General features: G+C 35.1%; 1 protein-coding gene across 1 annotated transcript in view; it reads left to right on the forward strand.

Annotated features, from left to right (window-relative positions):
* FER (FER tyrosine kinase) overlaps positions 1-12,554 on the forward strand; it is a 395,460-nt gene that overhangs the window by 56,344 nt on the left and 326,562 nt on the right. Inside the window, exon 3 of the mRNA XM_069492253.1 lies at positions 12,016-12,189. Coding sequence (XP_069348354.1) covers positions 12,016-12,189 — 174 coding nt within the window. The remainder of the gene's footprint in view (positions 1-12,015; positions 12,190-12,554) is intronic.

Here is a 12,554-nt window from a genome sequence, read left to right on the forward strand (position 1 = left end):
CAGGGTAAATTCCTAGAAATGGGATTTTAGATCAAAATGTAAATGTGCATGATAGTTTTATTACATATTGACAATATAAATATAAATTTATAGTATATAAGATAGGTATTGATGTTGTACCATTTTGTATATCCACCAGAATATATGAAGGTGCCAGCTTCTGCTTAATCTGAGCAACAGAGTTTGTATCAAACTTTTGGATTTTTATTTATCTGATGGGTAAGAAATGATGTCTAGTCTGGTTTTATTTTATATTTCTCTAAAAGGAGTGAAATTAAAAATATTTTTATATGTTTAAACAGCTGTTGTATTTTGAGGACTTATTTTATTTGGGGCTGAAGATGAATTCTACTTTGTTTTTTTATTCATCTAAAATTATAACTGTCTGAATATAGTCAACTCTCTTCTGAAATACTACAGTGAAACAGATAATTTTCAAATAACACAACTTATTTGAAAGGAGATATTGGCTTAGCTTTAAAACATGAAGTGGCTTAGCTTATAAACATGAAGTGAATTGAAATATTGGCAATGCTTTATATAGCACATGGGAATAAAAAGTAATGAAAAATGCTTTTTGATAAACCAGTCTTACTATTTAGTAGTCATGTAATGTACATATTATGTAACTGCCATAACACTTGATTGGAAAACACTAATTTGTTCAAACACAGTTGATATATTAGGGAACAATTTGAGCTTAACATGAATTTTGCATTTGCTTCTATGTGAAACCAGAAGCTCCAGGTGGATGCAGAAAACTGTACCCAGCTGATCCAAGCTGCTTAGGAATACACATCAGACACACACTTAAGTCCTTTACTGGTTACCTTTATTTACATCTTTGTTATGAGCCACACCCATCCATACGTGGTATTGCAGCTTTCTGTCCAATTTCAGACAAGTGTACCACTTTACAGTAACTTACAGGTTTCAACCCTTTTGAAATCTACTTTGATAAGCAAACCTTAGGTTTTTCAAGATGAAGTGCCATAATTTATTGTATTAGTCATGTATTTCTTAACCATCTAATATGTATAAAACTGCAAAGTTTTTATTAGGTTGCTGTCCTTTTTTAATGTGACCCTGATTAATTTCTTAAGGGTTAACGTGTTTAGCCGCATTTGTCTATAAGCCCTGTGGTATTTATTGTGTGATTTCTGTACAACCCAATGATTATTAGGAACAAAAATATTTTGCTACAGCAGAACTTGTAGATTAGAATTACTTGGAGAGCTTTCAAATACTGATACCTAGACTTCATCCAAAACCTATTAAATCAGAAATTCTGGTCATGAGGTTCAAGAATTGGTATTTTAAAAAGGCTCCTACTTGCTTCTATATTGCAGCCAGTTTGTGAACCACTAGCCTAGGGAAACCAAGAAGCTTTGAAGAAAATGTAGAAAGAGGGCTCTGATAAATGGGAAGTATGTAAAGTTTCCTGTGCACTTGCAATTGAGTCTTTGAAAATGTCAGTTTTAGGGAAATTTAATGAGTTGTTTTCTGGATTTCTGTATCTCATAAGGATTCAGAGACTCCAAAAACATTCTTCCTGTGTAATAGGGAAACTCTGAATAAAAACTGTTATTTCAGAGAACCATTTATTTTGAGTTATTGTGTGGTGCAGAAACTATGCATTTTTTTATGGAATTTTTATGTTGCATTACAAAAATTCAAGGGAGAAGAAAGAAAACAAGTAGTTGGAGGATGTAGTGCGCAGTGAAAAGCTATTTATGACAACTATTATTTAGGTATTCTTCAAGCTTGAGTCATCTTGTTGATTATTTTCAATGCTTTATTATAATTACAGTTCCAGCAGTAGTTTGTTCTTTGACTCAGTATCCTAGAATAAATACTTTTTGGTTTAATGAACTCAGGACACTTAAATTACTGCTTATTTATGGAGTACTGATTTACCCCACCACACATCTATTAGTTCAAAGGTAGAAGACAAGAAAGGACATGCTGTACATTTCTAAAGACATACATTTTCCCCCATATGAAGTTTTCTTATTTAAAAATTGAGTACAGAGATTATTTTCTTTATATCATGTATCCATCTTAGTATAACTGATACATACCATTTATCTCTCTTGGCTTCCTAAATGTAAAATAGACATTTTAGGATTTGTGTTAAATATTTACTGTATGCAACTGGTCTCTTTTTTAAGGAGATAAGAATATGATTCTTATAAATTGAATCATTATTCTTCCATTTTATTATGAAATAAGTGATGTATTTATTTCCAGGAACCATTTTATTTTTGGTCACAAAAAACAGTGTCAAAAAATCACATTTAAGAATTTAGAAAATCTTTTGAAGTCATACATTTCAGGTGAAAGCAGTATTTTTTATAATATAATCTAAATATTCTTCAATATACAAGTTAGAATTTGGAAAAATGATCTATAATTTAAAAATCTCAAGCCAGTAATTTGTTTCGCCGAGACATAGGAAAATGTGTGCTATCTGTGTCAGTGTCCTAAAGTGATCCTACTTTAATTATCCAGGGTGGTATTGGGGTTGGTTAGGTCAGAAGAAGATGATTATTTCTTAATTGTTCTGCATAGGGTGATATGCGGGGGGGTCATTATTTTAGTCAGAAAATCAATTACAGTGAGAAGCCTCTTTCATTTTCATGTCCATAGCTTCTAACAGAGCATGGATATACAAAGCATGGATACAGAGATTAGTAAGTCATAGCAAGAATGCCCTAGAAGGACTTTTTCACTTTAAACGTATTTGTGCTACAAAGTAGATTGCCTAAAGGGAGCAGGTAACTTTTCCCTTTGGCTCCTAACCCCTAACTTAATGATAAAGTGCTAAATACAGATTAAAGTTTACTATGTAATTTGTAACCGGTTTCAAAAGTATTAGTACTTTCATCAGTTTAGCCTAGATAGTTATCCTTAAAGTCATTTTTAGATGTTAGGGCCTTTAGTTTTCCATACTTTTGTTTCCTCCAAGCATCAGGTTGTATCAGGTCTAGCACATTAAGAGGTAGATTTGTGTTTGAATCTGAGCTCTTCCACTGGTTAGTTGTGTGACCTTGGATGGATTATTTACTCTCTCTGACATGCAATTTCCACATTTTTAAGGTGAAGATATTTGCCTCATAGTAATGATAAAAGGAGTAAATAGGAAAAATCCTGTGAGTATGTGAGGGGTTTATAATATTAAAGAGGAGGAGCAGAGGATAAGTGAGGTTAGCTTCAATAGGGGTGGGGTTGTAAAGAAGTAATGGATACCATCAACTCTGCCTCTTGGTTCTGTGTTACACAAGATGTAAGAGAAGAAAACAGCATTTTTTTGATAGAGCTTTGGAGGAAGGCGGTGTCTTATGTATATAGCCTAGCTTATATGTTCTGGGAGAAAATGCAGAGATTCCCTTCCTCCCCCAGGCATCTATTTGAAGGGTTTTTAAAAAAATTAGATTGGGCAGTAGATGGAAGGGTTGTTTGGGTTGGGGGCGGAAAGAAAGGGCTTTGCTATTTAAAGAAATGTTGAGCTGAAGAAGCCGATCAAGCAGAATTTGGAGATGTAGGAAATACGGAATAACAGAACGACTTCTCTAGGACTCAGAAAGGGAATAGGATGTAGCAGAGTGGAGAGCAGGAATTTCACATAGAAGCTAAAGAGGAGGTAAAACATTTCCCAGGATCCTAACTGTAATTCATTATTTAAAAAAAAAAAATTCCAAAACATCCACTACAGCTGCATCAACAAAGGAATCTTCTCTGGACATGAGCTATAAAACTCAAAGAGTTTATGAGGATAGCACTAAGGAAAGAAGTAGCTAGAGGAAGATCACGGGGTGCTAGAACTGGAAGGGTCTGTGAGGGTCTTTAATTCAACCCTTAATTTTTGGTAGGAGACAGCTGCTGAGGTTACATGATTTGCCTCAGAAAGATAAAGGTAACTCTCTTTGCCCAGTTATCTTTCTGGTTACTCTTCTTCCTCAGAAGAACAAGAAATGTGGTCTTTAAGTCCAAGAAGAACAAAAGCAATTGAGCACTGGGTCTAGGAAGCTGGAAAAGTATTGGGAAAGAAGAGGTAATGTAATTTCTTTTCTGACCTGATCTGTGCTTAGATATTTAGATAATTTACTCTTTGTAATATCTTGGTAGTCATGTGGCTCTCTTTTTTCTTCCCTCCCTCCCTCCCTGCCTCCCTTTGTTTGTTCCTTCCTTCCTTTCCTCTTTCTTTCTTTTTTCTCTCTTTCTCTCTTTTCTTTCTCTTTTTCCTTCCTTCCTTCCTTCCTTCTCTTCTTTCTTCTTTCTTTCTTTCGCTCTCTCTCTCTCTCCTCTCTCTCTCCCTCTATTTCTTTTTTCTTTCTTTCCTTTTCTTTCTTTTCTTGATGGGGTCTTGCTGTGTTGCCCATGCTGTTCTCAAACTCCTGGGCTCAAGCGATCCTCTTGCCTCAGCCTTTCAAGTAGCTGGGACCATAGGCATGTACCATTGTGCCAGTTGCTTTTACTTCTGAGATTGGACAGTGAGCTAATGCAATTCAGCATATTTGGTACCAGTCTTTAGAAAACAAGTATTGAATTTGATTATATTGATTTTACTTTAAAAATAATTTATTTAATTACTTTTTGTCCACAGTATTTTGATTTTATGTGGATTCATTTTAGTTATTATGTTAGTGTTTGAGAATCTGCAATACTTGGAATAACAGGGGCTTAAACGTTTCAATCTTTCCATTTTTAGAAAGGCTTTAACTAATTAGAGAAAGTGAAATTCTCCTGATATTGGAGGATATGCTTAACTGAGATGATCCATTTATCATTTATCAAGTAACTTTAATTCTTTGATTCTTTAAAAAGCTTCACCAAGGGGGCCTGGGGGCTTGGGCCTGCAGTCTAAGCTACTAGGGAGGCTGAGGCAGGAGGAGTGCTTGAACCTAGGAGTTCAAGGCTGCACTGAACTGATTGTGCTACTGCACTCCAGTTTGGGCAATAGAGCAAGATCCTGTCTCTAAAAAAAAGCTTCACTAGATAAGAACATGCTTGTACTTCTGGATACTGAGACATAAACTATGCAGAAAAGGATACTAGTTAATTCCTATTGTATTTACAGGGGAAAAATGTTAAATGCCGTAGGAAAAATGAAGTTATCTAGGAACTCATCATAATGAGATATAGAATTGATGGAGTTTTACATATGTAATTAATTTTTAGAAATTATTTTTATTATCGTTATTAAATATTTGAATGTTCCAAGACTGTTTGACTTAGATATGGTACTTACAGTATGTTTTTTTCATTCTTGTTGTGCTTAGGTTCATTGGGTTTCTTGGACCTGTGGGTTTTTAGTTTTCATCAAGTTTTGAAAAATGTCAGCTATTATTTCTTTAAATGAGTTCAAGGGCATGGCCCTGGTTTCTGGTAACGGCTTTTCTTGTCTCTCCTTGTGTCTCATTAGAGGTTTTCAATCACATATATATTATTTTTATTACTAAATTTTCCAATATTATTTTTTACAAAAAATGGTATATATCTATGGAATACTATGTGATTTTTTGGTATACATGTGCATTGTGTAATGATTACCATAATCAAGTTAATTAACATATCTATCACCTCACACAGTTTTTTTTTTTTTTCCTGTGGTGAGAACACTTAATATCTAACTATAGTTCCCATGCTGTACATTAGATCTCCAGAACATTTTCATCCTGCATAACTGAAACTTTGTTCTTATTGACCAACATGGCCCCATTTCCCCACCTCCCAGCCACTGGCAACTGCCATTCTACTCTCTTCTTCTATGGGTTTTACTTTCTTAGATTCCACATATAAGTGAGATCATGCAGTATTTGTCTTTCTGTGCTTGAGTTTTCCACTTAGCATGATGCCTTCTTAATTCATCCATTTTGTCAAAAATAGCAGGATTTCCTTCTTTTTTATGGCTGAATAATATTCCATTAAGAGCGTGTTTGTGTGTGTGTGTGTGTGTGTGTGTGTGTTTGTATTATATATACCACAATTTCCTTATCCATTCATCTGTTGATGGTTGTTTATCTTGGCAATTGTGAATATGGCCTGTCTAGTCTGTTTTGTGTTGCTATAACAGAATAATTGAAACTTGTAATTTATAAAGAAAAGAAGTTTACTTAGTTCATGGTTCTGCAGGCTGGAAAGTTCAAGGACATGGCCCTGGTTTCTGGTAAGGGCTTTCATGCTGCATCATAACATAGTGGAGAAGGTCAAAGGGGAAGAAAACATGTATGAAGATAGAAAGCCTGAGGGGCTTTATATCAACCCACTTTTATGGGAACTAATCCATTCTCACAAGAACTAATCTAGTCTTGTTAGTGAGAACTCATTCACTACCACAAGAATGGCACCAAGTCACCCATGGGAGTGGAGTCCTAATGAACTAAATACCTCCCATTTGGCCCACTTCCCCACACCACCACACTGGGGATCAAATTTCAACATGAGTTGTGGTGGGGACAGATAAACCATATCCAAACCATAACAGTGCCACAACGAACATGAGAGTGTAGATATCTCTTTGACCTAATTTCCTTTTCTTTGGATATATGCTTAGAAGAGGGATTTCTAGATCATATGGCAGGTCTATTTTTATAATAATTTTTGAGAAAGCTCCATACTGTTTTCCATAATGGCTTTACTATTTACATTCCCACCAACAGCATACAAGGGCTCCCTTTTCTCCACATCCTTGCCAATACTTGTTATCTTTTATCTTTTTAATAATAGCCATTTTAACAATGAGGTGATAGCTCATTGTGGTTTTGATTTGTAGTTACATGATGAGGAGGGAGGGATGTTGAACACCTTTTCATATATCTTTTGTGTATCTTCTTTGGTAAAGGATCTACTTAGGTTCTTTACACTTTTTTTTTTTTTTTTGAGACAGAATCTCACTCTGTTGCCGAGGCTAGAGTGAGTGCCGTGGCGTCTGCCTAGCTCACAGCAACCTCAAACTCCTGAGCTCAAGCGATCCTCCTGTCTCAGCCTCCCGAGTAGCTGGGACTACAGGCATGCACCACCATGCCCGGCTAATTTTTTTTTTTCTATATATATTTTTAGCTGTCCATATAATTTCTTTCTATTTTTAGTAGAGATGGGGGTCTCGCTCTTGCTCAGGCTGGTCTCGAACTCCTGAGCTCAAACGATCCGCCCACCTCGGCCTCCCAGAGTGCTAGGATTACAGGCGTGAGCCACCGTGCCCGGCCGTTACACATTTTTAAATTGATCTATTTGTGTTTTTGCTGTTGATTTGTATTAGTTCCTTATATATTTTGGATATAAACCCCTTATCAAATATATAATTTGCAAACATTTTCTTCAGTTCTATAGATTGCCTTTTTATTTTGTTGATTATTTCCTTTGCTTTATAGAAGCTTTTTAGTTTGATGTAGTCTCACTTATTTTTGCTTTTGTTTTCTGTGCTTATGGTATCATAGCCAAAAAAAATCATTGTTAATACCAATATCAAGGTGCTTTTTCCTATGTTTTCTTGTAGGAGTTTTACAGATTCAGGTTTCATTTTAAAGTCTTTAGTCCTCTTCAAGTAAATTTTTGTGTGTGGTGTAAGATAAGCATACAGTTTCATTCTCTTGAATGTGGATATCCAATTTTCCTAACACTATTTGTTGAAGAGAATATCTTTTCCTCATTGTATATTCTTAGTGCCCCTGTCAAAGATTAGTTGATCATAGATGTGTGAGTTTATTTCCAGGCTCTCTTTACTGTTCCATTGGTCTATTTGTCTGTTTTTATGCTAGTACCATACTGTTTTGATTACTATAGCTTTGTAATATAGTTTGAAACAAGAGTGTCTCTTTGGAACATTTTAATGATAATCATTCTTTCAGTCCATGAACACAAGATATCTTTCCATTTAGTCACATCTTCTTCAATTTCTTTCATCAATATTTTATACTCTTCATTGTCAAAATCTTTGCCTCCTTGCTTAAATTTATTCCTAAGTATTTTATTCTTTTTGATGCTATTTAAAAAAAATTTCTTTTTTGGATAGTTCATTGTTAGGTATAGAAACGCTATTGATTTTTGTATGTTGATTTTGTATTATGCGACTGAATTCGTTTATTGGTTCCTAACAATTTTTTATGGAGTCTTTAGGGATTTCCTTTAATTTATGAATTAATTATTATTTTTAGAGACAAGGTCTCACTCTGTCGTCCAGGCTAGAGTGCAATGATGTGATTATAGCTCACTGCAACCTCAAACTCCTGGGCTCAAGTGATCCTCCTCCCCCAGCCTCCTGAGTAGCTAGGACTACAGGTGCATACCACCACGCCCAGCTAATTTTTTAAAACTTATTTTTGGTTATTTGTAGCAAGAAAGTCTCACTGTGTTGCTCAGGCAGCTGGTGTTGAACTCCTGGTCTCAAGTGCTCCTCCTGCCTTCCAAAGCGCTGGGATTACAGGTGTGAACCACTGGGCCTGGCTAGGTTTTCTCTATTTAAGATCCTGTCTACTTCAGACAGTCACAGTTGACGGTAGAGTCAGTGACTTATACTGGTAAAATCCAATTATAAGGAACATTATTAGCAAGCAGGTTTCTCTATAATAAAGCAATTTGAATGTCTGCAGATGGCCTACAATATTTTGTTTATTAGGTTACAAAGAATTATTTTCCACAAATTATCTTAACAAACTATGCTTTGTTCATTGCTATGCCCTAACCAAAGAGCTATATCTGCAAAGTGCTATACTAGTTTTATTGCAAATGTTGGAGTGCATTTTACTTTTGTTTATTTATTAAGCATCTGTTAACATCTTATCCTTCTCTCTTTTAACAAATATTCCAGCCACCCATCTAATTCAAGTAATACACCACCTAAACATTTTCTTGCTATTCTCAACCATTCCTTTTATGTCAGTTTCATTTGTATTATTTGCTGCTTTGACCTTTCTGTTGTTTTATCAGTTGAAGATAGACTTCTTTATTTTTCCTTCACCATCATAATACTATCCATTTTCGGTTTAAAATAAAAAGATTTTTTAAACCCTTTTTATGGCATGTATTCAATTTATGGTTTTAGTCTACATTCCTCATTCTTTTCTTCCTTTTTCTCTCCCTCCCTTTCTCCCTCCCTCCCTTTCTCCCTCCTTCCCTCTCCTTCCTTCCAAGAATATTTAGTATCTGTTGTCTTGGGCATCACAGTAAATACCTGAAATAGTAGGCAGAGACATGGTACTGCCTTCATTGAACTTCCCTTCCAGTTGAGGCGACATTGTAAAAAAAGAACCCACATACAGATAAATAATTGTTTTAAGTGCCAAGAGAGAGAATAGCAAGGATTCATGAGATTTAGCTGATTAGTAAAGGAAGAGTTGGCTCCTGTCATGTGAAGGAGAGGAAGAGCTTCCAGGAAGAGGAGAAAACTTTCAGGAGGAGATTGTGGGGAACCTGCAGCCTTGGGGCCACATGTGGCCTTCTGGATCCTTGAGTGAGGCCTTTTGACTGAATCCGAATTTTACATAACAAATTCTTTTAATAAAGGTATTTGTTCTGTGAAGTTTGGATTCAGTTGAGGGGCTGCACTTGGGAATCTGGAAGGCCACAGGTTTCCCATCCCAGGTAGAGCTTGATATGTTCAGAAAAATGAAGGAAGAACAATGCTCCGAGAATTTGTTTAGCTAGGTGGAGAATGTCAAAACATGAGGTTGGAAGGATAGACAGAGTACAGATAGTGGGAGACATTATAGTTCTTAGAAAGGAGTTTGGATTTTTCTTTAAATGCAAAGGAAAGCCAGTGTAAAGTTTGAAGGAAGACAATGTTAATAATTTCTTTTGATATTTTAAGGGGAATGGATTAGAAATAGCACGAGAGTATACCATTTTTAATAGTCTAAGCCAGAGATAATCATAACCTTCAAAAGGAGTGGCCATGGAGATGGAGAGAGGTGTGTGGATTTGTGGTTAACTTTGGAGACAGAATCTTAAAGACTTGCTGATGGATTGTTTGTGGGGAAGTGTAGCCTGAGCTTCATAGAGCAGGGACTTTTGCCAGAAGAGAGGGAATATTTATTAGCAGCATTCAGGCACTGGGAGTGGGATAGAGCCAGGTTTTTGTTAAAACTAGAATATACATGGAAAATTCTGACAAGGCGTATGAGGACTTTTCTAATCATAGAACAAGAGTTCTTGAGGATATAGGATTCTATATATAACAGCCTGGATTGGATTAGGAGATATTGAGGGCAATGTGGAGTTGATAGTTAGAGTGGTCACATATTCTTTGGAACATTGAACTTCCTGTAGTGACTGCGGTGAACAGGGCCATTAGGCAGGTTAGGATGTTCCCTTTTGGGAGAAGGGGGGCAATGTAACTTAACTGTGGTCTTCAGTGTTGGCTTCCAAGAAGTCTTCCCCCCCAGGCTGTGAGGACTTCCACATAAAATCATGGAAATGTATTGCTACAAAGCACGTAGAGAATATTTATTTTTTGAGGATAGAAAAGAACACTGACTCATCTCACTTTTTTTTTTTTTTTATAGCCTTAACATTCTCTTACACATGCCAGGGAATGTTTTTCCAACGTTGTATTTTTATGGAGTGAAAATATTAGATGAAAATGGTAAAGCTACATAAGTTATTATAGCCATTTAGTTTATATGTTTAATTCATGCAGTATAGTTTTTTGTGTTTTGCATCTTTGTTAAGTTCTAGATTTTAAAGGAAGGGCTACATCAGTTTTAAATTGCTTTGTGATGTTAAGAGCATATTAGTGGTCTTAACATTTTCATATTTAAAAGTAAATATGATGGGTTCATAGGCTGCATATCATGTTCTGTTTTCATGATAGCATTTCACAACCTCCCTCTGTAAACAAATACCCTCAAAGGTTATTATTTTTGAAAAACCATTTTTTTGTAGTGTGTATCAAAAATGAGATTACTGAGTTAGACCCTGGTAAGTATGGACTATGGCTAAGAATTTGTTTGCTTTAAGCTATAATTTTGATTTAGATGTTTTTGATTTAGGATTATATTGGAATATCAACAGAAAAAGAATAATTCTGTTCATTCACAGATCAAAAGTAATAAAGTAGAAAATGATTCTTGTTAATATCTGATACCATACTGTGTTCTTTTTTTTTTATATCTTTAACATAGCCCCTCCCTGACTGTGATAGGTCTCTGTTGTTTCTGAATTGAATTTTGAAGACCTACAGTGAAGAACTTTCTTTTGTTACTTTTCTCAGTATATGTACATTAGGAAGTCTAAACAATAACAAATAATTTGTTTTTCCAGCAGTGTCCCTATGCCCACTTGTCTGGACCCCACCATTATGTGTCTCTGCTATTGAGGAAATATGTTGTGCCCCTTAGGTGTATTGTGCTAGAAAACACTGTTACGATCTAATGGTACTTACTAAGAAAAGAAGACAGCAATAGATAGAAGTCTGGAGAATACCAGTATTTAAGACACAGACAGCAAAAGAACAGGTACCACAGATTGAAGAAGGAAATTTTAGAAACAAGCCAGGAGTGTTGGAAGATAAGATAGGAAGCCATGCAAGCCCCAAAAGAAGACAGTTTCAGTAAGAAGCGAGTCAGCAGGATGTGATGTCATGGAGAGATGAGTTAAGATAAAGGTGGCAAAATGTCTATTGCATTTGAAGTTTAAGAATTGGTGACTCTACTGGGACATCAGAATGGTGTGGGCAGAACAATATTTCATTGTGTTGGAAAACAATTAAGTGATAAAATGAAGACTGCAAGTGTGCACTCTCAAAGAGTCCTTTAATCTTTTTCCTAAAATTCTACAGTCTCTAATTATTTAAATTTGAAGCATTTGTAGTTGAAGTTGAAAATGTTAAATACAAACCATTCATAGCTCATTGCACAATTGCCAAAAACCTGCTATTTTTATATTAATGTAATAATTTCCGTAAAACTAAATATTTAAAGTTTTCAAACACTCAAAGCACAGCTAAATGGAAACCTCTAATCTCTATTACAAATGCTAATTTTCTTTCTTTCTTTCTTTTTTTTTTTTTTTTTTAAGTCCTGGCTACTCATGATTCAGCAGACGGAGCAACTTAGTAGGATAATGAAGACACATGCAGAGGACCTAAACTCTGGACCGTTACACAGGCTCACCATGATGATCAAGGACAAGCAGCAGGTGAAGAAAAGTTATATAGGTGTTCATCAGCAGATAGAGGCAGAGATGATCAAGGTTAGTCTTTCCATAATGAAATTCTTCCTTTAATTGCTTTTTTAAATTCATTGAAATATTTTATCCTGTTTGACTTAAAAAATAGTTTATTCATCATTTCCTTACAAGAAATAGGTTTGGGGTCTCTAATAAATAACATTTTATTGAACATCAAACATTGATTATAAGATATATTGTTACTTTACTCTTAAGGAAGAAAAATATGCTGCCAATTAAACTATGAAACAATGCTTTCTTTTTACTTAGAATTTTTATCTTTTATTTACTGAAATAGCTCTTACCTTTTTAAAAAAATGAAGTATTATGTAATACTATTCATAAATATAAAAGAAACTACAGGCAAAATAATAACTTAGTTAAGGTAC

Source organism: Eulemur rufifrons, chromosome 17 (assembly GCF_041146395.1).
Source record: "Eulemur rufifrons isolate Redbay chromosome 17, OSU_ERuf_1, whole genome shotgun sequence".
NCBI lineage: Eukaryota > Metazoa > Chordata > Mammalia > Primates > Lemuridae > Eulemur > Eulemur rufifrons.